Source organism: Haliotis rufescens, unplaced genomic scaffold (genome assembly GCF_023055435.1).
Source record: "Haliotis rufescens isolate VD_foot unplaced genomic scaffold, xgHalRufe1.0.p SCAF_7, whole genome shotgun sequence".
Classification (NCBI taxonomy): Eukaryota; Metazoa; Mollusca; class Gastropoda; order Lepetellida; family Haliotidae; genus Haliotis; species Haliotis rufescens.
Window position 1 is genome coordinate 15,907,758 of NW_025964361.1, and position 18,592 is coordinate 15,926,349.

The following is an 18,592-nucleotide window of genomic DNA, read 5'->3' on the forward strand; positions in this document are numbered from 1 at the left end:
TACCATTGTTTGTCACACACGCGGTCATCACATCCAGACAACATCCAGCACAGACTACTACCATTGTTTGTCACACACGTGGTCATCACATTCAGACAACATCCAGACGACGTCCAGCACAGATGACTACCATTGTTTATCACACACGCGGTCATAACATTCAGACAACATCCAGCACAGACGACTACCATTGTTTGTCACACACACGGTCATCACATTCAGACAACATCCAGTACAGACTACTACCATTGTTTTGTCACACACGTGGTCATCACATTCAGACAACATCCAGCACAGACGACTACCATTGTTTGTCACACACGCGGTCATCACATTCAGACGACATCCAGCACAGACGACTACCATTGTTTGTCACACACGCGGTCATCACATTCAGACAACATCCAGTACAGACTACTACCATTGTTTTGTCACACGCGGTCATCACATTCAGACAACATCCAGCACAGACGACTACCATTGTTTGTCACACACGCGGTCATCACATCCAGACAACATCCAGCACAGAGGACTACCATTGATTGTCACACATGCGGTCATCACATCCAGACAACATCCAGCACAGACGACTACCATTGATTGTCACACACGCGGTCATCACATTCAGACAACATCCAGCACAGACGACTACCATTGTTTGTCACACACGCGGTCATCACATTCAGACAACATCCAGTACAGACTACTACCATTGTTTTGTCACACGCGGTCATCACATTCAGACAACATCCAGCACAGACGACTACCATTGTTTGTCACACACGCGGTCATCACATCCAGACAACATCCAGCACAGAGGACTACCATTGATTGTCACACATGGGGTCATCACATCCAGACAACATCCAGCACAGACGACTACCATTGATTGTCACACACGCGGTCATCACATTCAGACAACATCCAGCACAGAGGACTACCATTGATTGTCACACACGCGGTCATCACATTCAGACAACATCCAGCACAGAGGACTACCATTGATTGTCACACACGCGGTCATCACATTCAGATGACATCCAGCACAGACGACTACCATTGTTTGTCACACACGTGGTTATCACATTCAGACAACATCCAGACGACATCCAGCACAGACGACTACCATTGTTTGTCACACACGTGGTTATCACATTCAGACGACATCCAGCACAGACGACTACCATTGTTTGTCACACACGTGGTTATCACATTCAGACAACATCCAGCACAGCGACTCCCGTTGATTGTCACACACGCGGTCATCACATTCAGACAACATCCAGCACAGAAGACAACCTTCGGTCTATCATCTGTTCACGATTGTGTGGGTGTGTGGTTATCAGTGTTCAATATCTATGTTGATATCTATATTGTTATAATGTCTTCAAATGCTAGGTTTGTTTTAACCTCTTGTTTCAGATTCAATGACATCAGTACATCTGTACGGATCATCTGCTGTTCGTTTGCACAGTACTTCGTGCTGAACCACCCGGAGCTCACTAAAGATATCCTTGGTAAGTGTAGGCCTTCATTTTTCCTACAAACATCTGATGACTGCTACGGTGACATAAACAGGTTGTTTTCAAAGAATGTTTGTGTGGAAAATGGATGTTTGAAAGCAATATAAGAATGACATGGGTTTGTGTTGACAAGTGAACTTGTTTCTCCAGAGCAACTGAAGGTGCGGCAGCACGACCCTGAGGAGACTGTAAGGATTGAAGTCATCAACTGTGTCATGAATGTCGCAAAGAAGGACTTCGACTTTGTCAATGAAGAAATGATGACCTTCATCAAAGAGAGAACCTTGGACAAAAAGGTAGGCACCAGTAGGACTTAATATTGCTTTTCTTATGGTTATGTAAGTGCATGGCATCATTGTAGAAATGGGGACACAGGTGGCACAGTCATCTAAGGCGTGCAATTTGCTGTACAGAGTTGCATCCCTTGGGTACAGCAGAAACCTATGATTGTGGGTTTGATTCCCGGTTTGCTCCGATTGTGTTCTAGGTTTGTCAGCGCCATACCAGTGCTCGGGGTTTTTAGTAAACGTCTGAGATCTGCATCACTTAAAGCTTTCCTCCAACATTGAGCTGACACGCTGTGATATAACTAGAGAACTGTTCAAAGTGACGTTAAGCCCAACTCAATCACACAGTCATTTTGAAAGTAAGATTATTTTAAGTCAAAGTATATATTTGGTAGAATAGTTTCCATGTGGCAGTTATGTTTCATGAACAAAAATCACTAAAATACAATTGCGAATTTTGAGAAATATGAAGGGTTACCTTGGTAGTAGATGTTGCAAAGAGCTGCACTGAGAATGAGTTGTGTTTCAGTTCAAGATCCGGCGTGAAGGTCTGCTTGGTCTGGGCACCATGTACAAGCAGGTGATGACCAAGGAGACCATCAACCCCCAACATGAGAAGAAGGTCGCGTGGATCAAGAACAAGGTGTTCCACGCATACTACCAGAACAGCAATGATGACAGGTAAGTTTCATCTTGTGGAGCTAGGTCATGTAACAAGGTTCTAGCCATGTGCTGAGAAATATTGTGAGAAGTTAAGTATCTGAGACAGTGGACTCTGTTACAAATGTCAGTAGTTGATGCCCTGAAAAAGTGAATGTGACCTTCTGAGTATGTTCCTACCATGGCTTCTCCGTGGTATATGCACCTTACCAGTGCTCAAGGGCTTCTCCGTTTTTCGCACCTTACCAGTGCTCAAGGGTTTCTCCGTGGTATATACACCTTACCAGTGCTCAAGGGCTTCTCCGGGTAAACGCACCTTACCAGTGCTCAAGGGCTTCTCCGTGGTATACGCACCTTACCAATGCTCAAGGGCTTCTCCGTGGTATACGCACCTTACCAGTGCTCAAGGGTTTCTCCTCTGGTATATACACCTTACCAGTGCTCAAGGGCTTCTCTGTGGAATACGCACCTTACCAGTGCTCAAGGGCTTCTCCGTGGTATACGCACCTTACCAGTGCTCAAGGGCTTATCCTCCATGGTATATACACCTTACCAGGGCTAAAAGGTTTCTCCTGTGGAATACCCACCTTACCAGTGCTCAAGGGCTTCTCTGTGGAATACGCACCTTACCAGTGCTCAAGGGCTTCTCTGTGGTATATGCACCTTACCAGTGCTCAAGGGCTTCTCTGTGGTATATGCACCTTACCAGTGCTCAAGGGCTTCTCTGTGGTATATGCACCTTACCAGTGCTCAAGGGCTTATCCTCCGTGGTATATACACCTTACCAGGGCTAAAAGGTTTCTCCTCTGGTATATACACCTTACCAGTGCTCAAGGGCTTCTCCGTGGTATATGCACCTTACCAGTGCTCAAGGGCTTCTCCGTGGTATACGCACCTTACCAGTGCTCAAGGGCTTATCCTCCGTGGTATATACACCTTACCAGGGCTAAAAGGTTTCTCCTCTGTGGTATAAACAACTTACCAGTGCTCAAGGGCTTCTCCATGGTATACGCACCTTACCAGTGCTCAAGGGCTTCTCCTCTTTGATATATACACCTTACCAGGACTCAAAGGTTTCTTCATTGAGGTATACACCCATCAGTTGCATCGCTTGTTTTTCCTCCAACATTAGCAAGATGTGCTGTAAAACAGTATTAAAGGTGTTTCTCATGAAAGCTTAATGTCCAAAATACTTCCTGCCTGTGGCTGCTAACTTTTCTGTCGGGCTGTATGAAATTGTCCTCTACCTGCCTGACAATCAATCGCCATTTGTCTCTTATTTTTTTATATTTATAAATATAATGTCTGAATGCAGGCAGGTAACTTTGAAGATGAGCAGGCAACACTCATGGGTCACCTGCCCGACTGTCTTGTTGGGTTTTAATATTACTTCAAACACTGGGTTCTGCCTGAGTGCAAATAACAATCAAAACAGTGGAAGCATTTGACATCACCACCATCAAAGAAGGCAATGACTGTCCCATCAGCGAGAAAGGTTGTGGCATCTGTGTTCTTGGATGCTGAGAATGTCAAAGTCGACATAATGGTGGGCTGTTGTTCAAAAGGCCAGATAGTAAAAGGCATATATATGCTGCTCTTTCAAGGCATTTATAGGATGAAATTTAGACTAAGAAAGATAAGAAGCTGAGAAAAGGTGTTCCCTTCCATCAGGACAATGCGCCAGTCATGCTAATCCACAGAGTGCAGCGTTGAAGGGCACCTACCTTATTCTCCTGATCTGGTTTCAACAGATATCCATCTGTTCCCAAACATGAAGAAAGCTCTAGCCGGAAAACCATTTCGACTCGAACCATGATGTCATGGCAACGATGGAGAACATTTTGTACAGCCAAGAGAACTGTTACGAAACTGGGAAAAAAACCCACCAAAAGTATATCAATGTGCAAGGGGATTATGTTGAAAAATAAATCATTTTAATGTCTCAGGTCAAGTCTTTCTGTGTAAGGCTCAGAAAAGCAATCCCTGCAATCCTGTATAAATAGTGACTGATATGCTCAGACATGCGTAAGATATTGGTTGTAATATTAAAAAATAGCACAATGCTATGTGTTGAGTTGTGACTAGAATGTCAAAGAATGTTATTGTGTGTGACAGGTTACTTGTTGAGCGGATCTTCAACATCAACCTGGTGCCGTACATGCTGCCTGCGGATGTTCGGATGCTTAGACTTCTGCGCCTCTACTGTACCCTGGATGACCATGCCGTCAAGTGAGTCCACACACCAGCAGGCTACACAAATAACGTTCTAACTGTGCCAAGTTTTGCTTCATAAATCAGATGTTAATGCATTTGTCCTCCTGTCGAGTTAGTAAAATTTGCACATAGCTGTTTGTTTGTATTGTTTGATGGCTAAAATATGTGTTTGTTTTTTTGCAGAGCATTTAATGAATTATTGAAGCACAGAAGCTCGTAAGTATCACACGTTCCTCCCTGACAAGTTGTAAATGACCTGTATACACCTTTTCTTTCTATGACAGACATTCATCCATCCCATTTCAATAACATAAGTTTGAATCCCAAATTTACCCTGATTAATATACTTTATCAGCACCAAACCCTTGCATGCAAGTTTCACCCAAGTGGTAAGCACCTATGACCCACACAGAACAGTCACAGAACAGTCACAGAACTTGCCTCCCACATCAACTGACACAACAGGATAAAACTGACATACTGTTGAAAACAGCCTTAAATTCACAAGGCTTCAATTTTCTGTATAAAACATGTACCAGTCTACCTTTTATCTAAAAATGCCTAATATTTATGTCTACATGCACCAAGTGCAAATTGCGTCTGACTCACCCTTACTTGTTCACACTACATCACTTTTTGAACAAACTCAATATTTCTAAGCTTATCACTAATCCCTGTAGGATGTCCTTAGATATCTGACATTTTACTTATTAAGACTAGTTTATGCATCTGTGTTTCAACTTTGATCCATGTATGGGACCAGGGTGCAACCTGGTTATGTCAGCTTTTCACGTCAACATACAGCTGGTCCAGGTCAAATCAAGCCCTGATTCAGGAATAGATGGACAATTATTGAGAGTAGTGATACATGTCGGCCTCACATTGGTGTGTAATTTTGTGTTTTGAGAGGGTTGTCTCTGTGCAGGGTTCGAGTTCAAGTGATGCAGCTACTAGAGGCTATAGAATTACATGGACAACCCAATGCCCCGCCACTCTTCCCTAGACTGGCAGGTCTTGTTCGTAAGTATTGAAAGTGCCACCATTTTCTTGTTCTGCTGGTGGCAAATTAAGAGAATATTACATAATATATAATGCTACTTTGTGGAGAAATGCAGTGCCAAATACAATATATTTGAAGGGAAATCTGTATGTCCAAGTTAACGTCCTATGTAGATAGGATGTATATTGTATATTAATGTTTTATCATTTTTTTATCATGGGTTCAAGGTTCTACCTCTTTCTTGATAACTTGAAGTTCCAGATTTGTTTATTAAATTGACACTCCCACTGCTTGTATATATCGAGGACTGTCTTAGTCTAGTGGAAAGAGCATTTGCCCAGGGCAGAAGGTTATTGGTTTGATCCCCTGGCCGCGTCATACTGCGTGTAGAGATGGTACTTATTGTTATCCAGCCTGGCATTTGGTATTCAAGGGATAAAAAGGACTTGCAAGCTTGGAGTCAGTATACTGTGCCTGAGTGGGGTATCCATGTATCCATGATATCTTAGTATGTATCAGCAGTCATACCTATAGTTTTGTGATCCATCAGGCAATGTATGTACATGATTAGAAAGTTTGCTGCAATGTTTCCCGACTCCTCCCGACAGGGACGCTACCTGAGCAACAGAAGCCCCAGGAATACCTGAAGAAGTTCAGCCAGAAGCTGCGAGATGACAAGCGGATGCGGCACCTACTCAAGGTGGTGGTGCACCCTGAATGCTCCTGTAAGAAGGCAGAGGAGGCTGTGGTACGTACATAGATGTCTTGGATTACTACTATACTACTTCAATTTTTTAACTTATCCTGCATCGCTATTTTTCTGTCCTATAAACCAGTGAATTTTTGAGTTACAAATTACCTTTAGTGACCCATTGCATGTTTGCATGTTTGTGAATATGACTTTACTTAAATTACAGTTTTATGCATTGTTGTATCGTTTGTCATGGAAGTCGGGGATCTTCACCCTCTGTGTCTAGATTGACATCATGGCAGTGTTGGTGCTGCTGCCCCTTGTCTCCAAAGGACTTCTCTCTCGACTTGAAATCTGCAGAGAAACCATGTACGCCGCGTATTTGCCATCACCCAATGATGTCCGACCTCGTTGCATCCCCGTCTACCTCAGCTATCACTGATATGCCAGTTGTGACCATCGAGTCACAGTCTTCCACCACTTTATCTTTGGCTTAAGCCGCCCAAACAACCCCTCAGACAACATTGCCACAGCCGATGATCACGTCCTCCATGATGGTGACGACTCTTATGCTGAATGTGGCGCCTCGCCGTCGACGACTCATATACTGAATGTGGTACAATGCCAATCTACACCTCTGCAGCGTCTCGGGTGCCTGCACCTCCTCTGTCTACAGTATGACCCCTCTAATGTCTATGTTGATTGCACCGGTGCATGTGATCTTCAACCCTTACATGGCTGCGTCGGTGGCGAAATCTGGTTACAGCCACTACTGCTCAACCGCTGCCTTCCCAGCCGGTGCCACAGCATGTCCTGCCTGCCTCATTTATGGTTCCTAGCTTGATGTACTCTTGGATGCCGTCCATGTTTAGACAGTTTATATGCCTCCGGCCCACATGATGCCAGATTCTACACCAATGACTCCTGACACCTCCTGCCCCATTTGTGTTGGTGGTGCCTCCTGCGACGGTGGAGCCACTGGTGGTGCCAACACATCTGGCGCCATGGGCGTCTCCTATCAGCTCTCTGACTCCCGCTGTACTGCCAACTTTTCTGGTCACTATCTCATCAGCAGAGGCCATCGGCGCTTTCATCCTCTTCCCCTTTATTGCCTCTTGTTAACAGAGATCCTACATCATGCACTCTTGCTAGATCGTCACGTGGTTCAGCCTCTCCTAGTTCATCTCGGCACAGCTGTAAGTCATCCCTGTCTTGTCGCCATTCGTGGAGCCGTTCTTCCGTCTGAAGGAAGTAGTGTGACTACCATTTGGACTCCTCTGAGTGACCCTCGCTCTCCGGACTTGGAATGACACACATCTTAGGATGAATCAAGTTATAGATGGCGGATAGGTTGGCTTCTGTAGCGCTGTCTCCGGGACCAGACATGGACTAGATGGACACTATCTAGTCCCACCCGACGTCCATTCCTCCAGATCCTATGTTCACAGTTCTCACTCTACATGGCCTTTTAGTGAGGGTGTGGTAAAATGTCCTGCCTTATCTCATTTCCTGTCCCATCGATGTACGATCAACGTTCGCTGAATGATTCAATGAAGAGGTCAATAGTACTGGTTCATATGGCTTCTGGTAGACATTATCTCTACCGGAACTTGTAGATCATCACTATTCACACTTGATTAGCCATTTGACAGATTCGTCATAGGCTGCCAGGTACCCACCTCAGGGTCATCATTGGCAGATCAAGATGAGGGGTCTCAATATATTATAGTGATCATTTTGCTCCTCCACCAGTCAAGTCACACATTCTTCACAAAACTCGGGAACACCACTTGTCTGTCTACCACACAGTTCACTGGGGATTGTCTGTGTGTGGAGCCTGAACCTCATCTTTGGCCAAAATGTGGGATTCAAGACTACCGTGCAGGGTGATTTAAGTGTCACATGTCAAGAACTCTCTGACTGTAATACATCTTCGCCCGGAATTAGGTCAACTGACCTAATGCTAGCCGTGCAGTGTATTTCTACAGATTGGTTTGCATGAGTACTTGTATTAATGCTGCAACCCCTCGATCAGACGCCTGTCGCTTACATCAATGTCACCGAGGAACTAACTTCAGTAGACCTATGATGCCTACATGCCAGCTACGTCAATTCTTTTATTCTTCCCGCAACTGATATGTCAACAGCTGATGAAAACATGCGGAGTAACGAAGCACCTTCCTTCATCATCTCCTCGATGTATGAACGGGAGCACTAATATGTCTTGGATATGGCTTATATGGCAGGGTCAATATCCCCCACGAGATCAGAGCGATTGCCTCAACCAATTGCTCTCCACAGCAACTGATCCATCCGATCCATCATGGAAGGTTGCTTCTGGCGTTCTGACAGTCCTTGCCAGCCACAACTGGAGAGATTTGGAGGGCGTCCACAGATTTGGCCCCTTGGTTGTTTGTCAGCAGGTCACCAACCCCAAGCCATTGACTCTTCCTGATGTGGAGCTGACAGCAAGTCACAACCCCAAGCCATTGACTCTTCCTGATGTGGAGCTGACAGCAAGTCACAACCCCAAGCCATTGACTCTTCCTGATGTGGAGCTGACAGCAGGTCACCAACCCCAAGCCATTGACTCTTCCTGATGTGGAGCTGACAGCAAGTCACAACCCCAAGCCATTGACTCTTCCTGATGTGGAGCTGACAGCAGGTCACCAACCCCAAGCCATTGACTCTTCCTGATGTGGAGCTGACAGCAGGTCACAACCCCAAGCCATTGACTCTTCCTGATGTGGAGCTGACAGCAGGTCACAACCCCAAGCCATTGACTCTTCCTGATGTGGAGCTGACAGCAGGTCACAACCCCAAGCCATTGACTCTTCCTGATGTGGAGCTGACGGCAGGTCACAACCCCAAGCCATTGACTCTTCCTGATGTGGAGCTGACAGCAGGTCACAAACCCCAAGCCATTGACTCTTCCTGATGTGGAGCTGACAGCAGGTCACAACCCCAAGCCATTGACTCTTCCTGATGTGGAGCTGACAGCAGGTCACCAACCCCAAGCCATTGACTCTTCCTGATGTGGAGCTGACAGCAGGTCACAAACCCCAAGCCATTGACTCTTCCTGATGTGGAGCTGACAGCAGGTCACCAACCCCAAGCCATTGACTCTTCCTGATGTGGAGCTGACAGCAGGTCACAACCCCAAGCCATTGACTCTTCCTGATGTGGAGCTGACAGCAGGTCACAACCCCAAGCCATTGACTCTTCCTGATGTGGAGCTGACCTTTCGACCTCTTGTGTGCTTGAAAGTCCTGCACACTCTCGTTTTCCTACTGACAGGAATGGTCATTGTTTTCCGGTCATAGCGCAGGATGCTGTACTGGTTACTTGGACCTTGAGTGGGATTTGTTTTGGATCTGAAGGTATAGGTATGCCCACCTGCCAAACCATCTGAAAAAGTAAAGCAGGATAAGTTAAAATTTTTTTAGTAAAATCTAAATAATTTCTTTTACATTTGTTTACTTATCCTGCATTACTTTGTCTAAGTGCCCTCCCATCTCAGTTTTACCTCCCCACAAAGTGTTCAGATGTTAGGTTCTTAGCAATAATGTTCTCTTATGTGGCGTCACCACTTCCAGGTCACATGGCAGCTGTGTGTGGGTATCGCTACACCACTGGTTGGAACAACTTCTTCTGCAGCTGGACCTGTCACAGCTTCGTCTTTCTGTTGAAATCCAGCAGTAAATTCATTAAGGAGTAATGCAGGATAAATATACTGTACAACAAAAGTTCCTGTGACATTGAATAAGATTTAATGCAAAGTTATGTTTTTTACCAAATCTGAAACAATTTTGGTTTGCAACAGATAAAAGACTCCTGTAAGTGTTCAAATGGTTTAATTTGCCATACTGACTTCAGAAAATGTGGGATTTCATAAAAAACATGAATATGCCAAAATGTCAATTTACAAATCAATAGCGTGTGTGTCCACCTTTGGTTGCGATTCAAGCAACACATCTTCGTCTCATGGAATGGACCAGGCATCGCACAAAGTCCTGTGGGATATCTGTCCATATCTGCTGGAGCATGTTTCGAAGTTCCTGGAGTGTCTGTGGAACACGTGGTTGACGTTGAAGGCCGATCAGGGGAGCGGGTCGGCCAGGGAATTTACATTCACCTTGTTTTGTTGAAGAAAATCCTGAAGAAGTCGAGCAATATGAGGCCGGGCTTTGTCATGTTGAAAGGTAATGTCGGTACACTCGAATCTGTCCATCGCTGTGGCTGAGGTGAAACCGAGACTCGTCAGTGAATAGAACTTGTCCCCACTGCATGGCCATCCAGCGTAGACGCTGTCTGCACCACTGTAGACGTGCTTGACGGTGGTTTCCTGTCAAAATGGGACGTCTGGTGGGTCTTCTGGAGACAATCCCTGCACATCTGAGGCAACGACGTACAGTTTGTGAAGATGTTCGTCGAAGGCCAGGGATGCTTCTTGCAGTCACTGTTGCCGGCTGGAATCGATTTCGTAGGTCTGTTGTTCAAATCCAGTTGTCTTGTCGTTTATTGGTTACGTGTGGCCTACCACTCCGAGGATGGTCTCTGACTGCATTCGTCTGTTGCCAACGTTGCCATAAACACCAAATGGTGTTTCTGTGGACGTTAAATTATCTTGCAACATCACGTTGACTTGATCATGCTTCAAGCATACCAATGGCTCGCAGACGCTCATTTTCGGACAGGCGTTGCATTTCGTAATGTTGATTAATTGCGTGTTTTGGTTGTTTTTCTGAGTGGTTGTTGTCAGCACGATGCTAAACAATGCATATGGAATTCCATTCTTGGGTAGTGAAATGCATGGCGCTTGCATAAAAGTCAACTTTTGCATGGAATGCATGCTTTTCGGTTTCATGCTTTGTGACTTGATTCCATACATGTACTACAATATTGAAAACCAAACTTTACTTGTTTGAAAAATACCCTAAAATATTGGTGTCACAGGAACTTTTGTTGTTGAGTATAGACTGAACCTTGGAAACATAGACCCCATAGGATCAGGTCAGAATAGATCTCCGCCCCTCCATTGCCTGTCCAGCAGTGGGGGCCCTAGGTTATAATTGGTCTCCAGCACTCTAGTGCTTGTCACATTATTGCTTGAATGAAGGTTGTTGTGTGATGCTCGTTGATTTGGTTGATAGATGCACATTGCTCATGCCGTCAGCCACTGCATTGTAGCTATGTCTCAACAGACAGATCTGATGTGTGATGGGCACAAATACTCCTGTTTAGGTGGGAGTGAGTATTATGTTATGTTGGATGTGTTATTCTTTCAGAAAGAGATATTGAAGAAAATTGGGTGTAATCCTGGACAGGCCAACTACATGTACAACCTGGTCAAGTCACTACTGGAACGTATCGCCCCGGTAATGATTGACGCTGTTGCCATGGAGAAGCTTGTGAATCATGTAAATGAGACGTTGACAGGACTTGGTGAGAACATGGAGGGCATCCACAATGCTGGAGAGAAGTCCGTCAAGTTGCTGCTGGTGAGAGAAGCCATGTCATACAGGGCTTGCCCAAGCCTCTCAATGTACCAGGACAAACCCTAGTCCATCAAACACTCAGGCTCCATGTATCAGGACGAACCCTATTCCATCAAACATTCAGGCTCCATGTATCAGGGGAAACCCTAGTCCATCAAACACTCAGGCTCCATGTATCAGGGCAAACCCTAATCCATCAAACATTCAGGCTCCATGTATCAGGGGAAACCCTAGTCCATCAAACACTCAGGCTCCATGTACCAGGGCAAAACCCTAGTTCATCAAACACTCAGGCTCCATGTACCAGGACAAACCCTAGTCCATCAAACACTCAGGCTCCATGTATCAGGGCAAACCCTAGTCCATCAAACATTCAGGCTCCATGTATCAGGGCAAACCCTAGTCCATCAAACACTCAGGCTCCATGTGTCAGGGCAAACCCTAGTCCATCAAACACTCAGGCTCCATGTATCAGGGCAAACCCTATTCCATCAAACACTCAGGCTCCATGTATCAGGGCAAAACCCTAGTTCATCAAACACTCAAACACTGATTGTATCAGGGCAAACCCTAGTCCATCAAACACTCAGGCTCCATGTATCAGGGCAAACCCTAGTTAACATGAGCCCACATACTTCTGTGAGGATGAGTAAGCCAGTTTTGTTTGTTCATGTACGCTGCTTATGTTAAGGTCATTTTGTTGACCACACTATATGCGAAGAAATGACTATCAAATGCATCAAAACTTGGTAGAAGTTGATAAAGTCATTCATGGTAAGTTTATAGACTCAATGCATACAAAAGTAATTCAAAGATCATGAAATTGAGAATGTTCCACAAGTCACACACTTGAGATGCTATGCACAGCTCTCGGACCAGTATGTTTTACTGCCAGAAGTTTCATTTGGACCAGCAAATAAGATACAGTGATCCCTCGTTACAACGCCACCTTCGGGGTCCAAATAATTGATGAGCGTTATAGATGATGAGCTGTTTAACAAAAGTTGTGTCGGAGGCGGTAGATGACCAACAAAACAGTATACATGCTCTGTGTACCTAACATGATCTACTTTGCACGTTTCAGAGTTTCAAAAAAGATTAGAATAGACGTTATTTATGATTCATAGTGTGGATTTATCGAGTATTAATATGGGCTTTTAAAAAACAAACCAAAAACAACACATCGTATCCCTTCAGGTGAAAAAGCAGGTAGATCTGTAACAAACTTGGTCAATAAAAGTATGAAGTTTGATATAAAACATCAATAGACATGATGATCAACCATTTTAAATGTATTTCCTGCTCTCAAAGGCATTGCAGAGATTAAGATTACCTGTGTATCTTCTCGTAAACTAAGCCGGAAATAGCAACCAGCTGTGCACACATTTCCTCCCAATCTACCGGTGATTCAGTTAAAAAATACCCAGTGATACCAAATCGATTGAAATGTGATTCAATGGTCGGAAGAAATTGTATCTGAAATTATTATTTTATCAGGAATAACATATTCCAATATCGTGTTATTTTAATTGCAGCTTCCACCATATATACTTAAAATTATAAGAACCACAAGGGTAGCAATTGGTACACATTGTATGCGGGATATTTTTGGGGTATGGAACAATTTTGACCAGTCACCGTAGTATTTTGATTGCGAAAACGTGATGTTGACATTTAATAGTCAAACTGCCTCAAATATGACTTTTAGCGAGTCATGGTACGGCATTTATGATATGTGTATCCATTTTCTTGCAACTTAAGTTCATTTCAAGGTGTCAATAGCGGTAATCTGACCGTGGTTGCTGTTAATAATGGTGTGTTGTGCAATCTACTCATCACTTCGCATATGATTTCACCGAAATTGTTGTAAACATCATTATAATTGTTGAATGAAATTTTGATTATAATTTAAAAAAAAAAATTGCAAACATTAGTCCAGATAAACAATGAACATTTTTTTATTTCCAGATATTATAATAATAGGATTAAATGGCGTACTTCAGTTCGGATTTGTTGACTTGTATTTCCGGTGTTACATGATCGCGGTGATCAGCTGATAATGTTTTCTGAGATGGGGGGAAAACATTGTCTTTGGAAAACTTGAGTTTATTGAAAATGTTATTAAATTTTGGGAGCCATGCATTACCACGCGCTATAAACGAGTTAGCGCTATATTGAAGAGTGCAATAATGAGGGAACACTGTATGTGGTCAAAGGGAGAGAACTCTTTTGTTTTAGTATGTACTTGCAATGAACATTTTTAGTTGTAGAATGTATTGGTTTGCTACTTTTTGAAAGGTAGATAGTTTCTCTACATTGTGTTTTTGTATTAGATGGAAGCAGAAGACTTAAAAGCTGTAATGTTTCTTGCAGGCCCTGTCATATGCATATCCACATCATTTTCGGACGGCGGAAGTGTTTGAAAAGTTCCTCACTTTCTTGAATCATGATGACGACACAGTCAGTAAGTACCAGGGTTCTAGGACTGGGACGAGTCCAAATTTACTACCCGGGTACCCAACCCTCTATTACCCGACCCTACCCGGGTACCTGCTATAGGTCTCAAGAGATATGTACAAAATGTCCGATTGGGAATAGTTTGACCGTAGGCCCTGGCAAAATGTATTTAGATACACGTTTTAAAAGATCTGGTCATGCATACACTGAAGTTGACTGAAGTTATACCTTTATTCAAACATATAAGTCAGGTGGAATGCGTTCATGGTCAGAAAGAAATGGGAACATTAGTGACTTGTAGTGTAACCATAGAGTTCTAGACTAATCACGGGTCCAGGTAGTCCTGTGGGTACCCGGGTCCTACTCAGAACCCACCCGAGTACCCGAGTTACCCGCCCCAGCCCTACAGGGCTCTATTACTCACAATTCTCTCTTGCATCTGTGTTTTGATGGGCAACCTATGTTTCATTTGTCTTCAGTTTCAGATTAATTGTTTTGTTTAGTAATTTGTAAGAAAACTTTGAAGTAAATCTGAAATCATGTTTCTGAAACATCTGTTTTCCAGGTGATATTACACAACAGATCATCACCAACACAGGCTCGAACCTGCAGAGGATGCACCCAGACATATACTCGTAAGTCCCTCCATGTATGCACTGTAAACATGCTTGATGCAGCAAGTCAAAATAGGAATCACTCAAACTTGTACGGAACAATTATTGTAGAGAGATTTCAATAATCAAATGCCTGTGATTTGTTGAAGACTAGTCAATACCAGGAACGGGTGTTTTGCATGAACTTGTCAAAAAATGTTTCAAATTCCAGCCCTTTATTTATGCTAATGTGCCTGATGCGCTCCAACATTGTGGTGACGACAAGCAGGATAAGTGTTTGTTGGGTGACAAGCGGGATAAGTGATTGTGTAGATGACAAACGGGATAAGTGATTGTGTAGATGACAAGCAGGATAAGTGATTGTGTAGAAGACAAGCAGGATAAGTGGTTGTGTAGATGACAAGCAGGATAAGTGATTGTATAGATGACAAGCAGGATAAGTGATTGTGTAGATGACAAGCAGGATAAGTGATTGTGTAGATGACAAGCAGGATAAGTGATTATGTAGAAGATAAGCAGGATAAGTGATTGTGTAGATGACAAGCAGGATAAGTGATTGTGTAGATGACAAGCAGGATAAGTGATTGTATAGATGACAAGCAGGATAAGTGATTGTGTAGAAGACAAGCAGGATAAGTGATTGTGGAGATGACAAGCAGGATAAGTGATTGTGTAGAAGACAAGCAGGATAAGTGATTGTGTAGAAGACAAGCAGGATAAGTGATTGTGTAGATGACAAGCAGGATAAGTGATTGTGTAGATGATAAGCAGGATAAGTCATTGTGTAGATGACAAGCAGGATAAGTGATTGTGTAGATGACAAGCGGGATAAGTGATTGTGTAGATGACAAGCAGGATAAGTGATTGTGTAGAAGACAAGCAGGATAAGTAATTGTGTAGATGACAAGCGGGATAAGTGATTGTGTAGAAGACAAGCAGGATAAGTGATTGTGTAGAAGACAAGCAGGATAAGTGATTGTTGAGATGACAAGCAGGATAAGTGATTGTGTAGATGACAAGCAGGATAAGTGATTGTGGAGAAGACAAGCAGGATAAGTGATTGTGTAGAAGACAAGCGGGATAAGTGATTGTGTAGATGACAAGCAGGATAAGTGATTTTGTAGATGACAAGCGGGATAAGTGATTGTGGAGATGACAAGCAGGATAAGTGATTGTGGAGATGACAAGCAGGATAAGTGACTGTGTAGATGACAAGCAGGATAAGTGATTGTGGAGATGACAAGCAGGATAAGTGATTGTGTAGATGACAAGCAGGATAAGTGATTGTGTAGATGACAAGCAGGATAAGTGACTGTGTAGATGACAAGCAGGATAAGTGATTGTGGAGATGACAAGCAGGATAAGTGATTGTGGAGATGACAAGCAGGATAAGTGATTGTGGAGATGACAAGCGAGATAAGTAGTAGTGGAGATGACAAGTGGTATGTATCCCGGCTTAGAGGATAATAAATGTCTCAGAGGGAGAATAAATCTCTTTTGCCCCGCCACAAACACGGGCTGCATGTAAATTTCTGACAGGCAGTATAGATCCCTTATTCCCTGCTTCAAAGCAAAATGACGCACGCTTTTTCCCCGTGTGAAAGAAAGTCATGTGGCATAGCACAAGTTAACCTCAGCTCAATCTAGCTGTTTTTGTATCAAGTTTAAATTTGATTTAATTCTTTTACAATGTCAAATTAAAACATGTTGGTAAGATAAATTCATTGTAGCAGGATCACGAGGGGTACATGTTGTTTTATGTGTTCCTCGTTAGGTTCCCTTTATGATTCTGCTACAACTCAGCAGGATATGTGGTTGTGTAAATGACAAGCAGGATAAATGACAGTGTTCTGGTAAGCAGACCTTCAGTCAGTGAATACCGTTGTAGGAGTCTGGTGCCCGTGCTGGTCCGTACAGCCAAGATGGGCAACCCAAAGCAGACGAAGCATGCCATCAGATGCATCAGCGTAGTGTGCAAGAACAAAGAGCCTATTCTGGCACAGGTGTTCGAGGTGAGTGTCTACGGCAGTTGGAGACAAAGGAGAGAGAAATGTCTTGTCAAGAAACTGAATCATGGGACACTTTATCATGGACATTTCCCTGTTTATGGCACATATGCTTGTAGTGACCCCTTCAATAGTTTCCCATTTCTGTTCTTAACAGGTGAATGTTTCTGCAGCAGCAAATCACTTTAGGATAATTTTTAACAGTTTTTCAATTTCTTCTTTATCCTCACCAAGCAGTACAGTTTGGATAGCAATTAACTTCTGTTGTAAGCTTCCGGACACACTGAAGCCTGCGCGATCTTGTTGGTTGCCATTCTGGTGCTGATGTTGAGACCTTGGTGTGTTGCAGTATGTGAAGAGGAACCTAGATCCCGAGTCAGCCAACTACATCACATCAATAGTAGCATTGGGACATATAGCCAAGTTGTGTCCTGAAGAGTTCGCCACGGACATGAAATCCATTGTATCCAGAATCATAGTGAAAGATCTCCTCATGCAGGACAGGGTAAGGCACCAACAATACACATTGGGCCGGGTGCACTGTCCAGAGGTTGAGTTGACACAGTTGTATATTTGCTTAACATCCTCTGAATATTGTACTTTAGGAACTTTGTACTTTCAATTGTACATATAATTATACAAAAATGCCTACCGACATTGACTGAAAAAGATGTACTGTTCTAAAACATTTAGCATCCGAGTTGATGCGGCCATCAAATCAGTTGTTTCAATTAGAGGGGGTTTATTCTCTGTTTGGCCTATAAGAATCAAATAATTTCCAATTTCATGGTATAATGATAATTTAAAGAACTAACACTCCTTGATGTCGGTGTTACAGACAGACAGTGTGGAGGCAACAGAAAGCTGGTATAGTGACCACCTGGTGTCAGAAGAAACGCAAGCAAAGGTATGTTTCCTGAGCGTGCTGAAAGGCAGACCAACTATGAACAAGAAGCATTTGGTAATGATCAAATACTGTCATTGTGGGCATCCTCACAGCAATAGACAGACCAGTGGTTAACAGTATTAACCATATCCCACAGTATTAACAATGTCCCACAGTATTAACCATGTCCCACAGTATTAACCATGTCCCACAGTATTAACCATGTCCCACAGTATTAACAATGTCCCACAGTATTAACCATGTCCCACAGTATTAACCATGTCCCACAGTATTATCAATGTCCCACAGTATTAACAATGTCCTTTAAGTAACAAAGTCACTGAGGCTGACCACCAGGTCTGAGTAGTTACTGGACTTTTTAACCAGCAATGAAGTGCTGGGGACATTCTAACATAAGTCTTGATGCACAGAGTTCATTTCAGAAACTGGAAGAGTGGAGCCCAATCACCCTACCTGTCTAAGAACCGAATATTTGAAATGAGGGGACTCACAAGTAGTTTTGAAATAAAGACACAAAACTTGGAGTGTGTTACTTTAGCAATTTTTCATTGCAAGTTGGTTCCTTACCACGATCGGTGTCTGAAGTAATGTCACTGATAATCTCTGATTCTTGAAGGAGCTGTACTGGCTGCTTCTTGATCTGCAGACACGTTACAACCATCAGTTCGGAGTTGTTTCGGAAAGAAATGCAATGAACTGTTATTATGTAATATTGCAATGGTCAGTCAACTGGAG

At 43.4% G+C, this 18,592-nt stretch overlaps 1 protein-coding gene across 1 annotated transcript in view; it reads left to right on the forward strand.

Annotated features, from left to right (window-relative positions):
- Positions 1 to 18,592, forward strand: part of LOC124115019 (sister chromatid cohesion protein PDS5 homolog B-like) — a 64,642-nt gene that overhangs the window by 22,159 nt on the left and 23,891 nt on the right. The window contains exons 10-22 of the mRNA XM_046475805.2: positions 1,423 to 1,517; positions 1,674 to 1,819; positions 2,340 to 2,491; positions 4,586 to 4,699; positions 4,868 to 4,900; positions 5,610 to 5,704; positions 6,293 to 6,432; positions 11,664 to 11,876; positions 14,247 to 14,337; positions 14,896 to 14,965; positions 16,833 to 16,956; positions 17,300 to 17,455; positions 17,789 to 17,857. Coding sequence (XP_046331761.1) covers positions 1,423 to 1,517; positions 1,674 to 1,819; positions 2,340 to 2,491; positions 4,586 to 4,699; positions 4,868 to 4,900; positions 5,610 to 5,704; positions 6,293 to 6,432; positions 11,664 to 11,876; positions 14,247 to 14,337; positions 14,896 to 14,965; positions 16,833 to 16,956; positions 17,300 to 17,455; positions 17,789 to 17,857 — 1,498 coding nt within the window. The remainder of the gene's footprint in view (positions 1 to 1,422; positions 1,518 to 1,673; positions 1,820 to 2,339; positions 2,492 to 4,585; positions 4,700 to 4,867; positions 4,901 to 5,609; positions 5,705 to 6,292; positions 6,433 to 11,663; positions 11,877 to 14,246; positions 14,338 to 14,895; positions 14,966 to 16,832; positions 16,957 to 17,299; positions 17,456 to 17,788; positions 17,858 to 18,592) is intronic.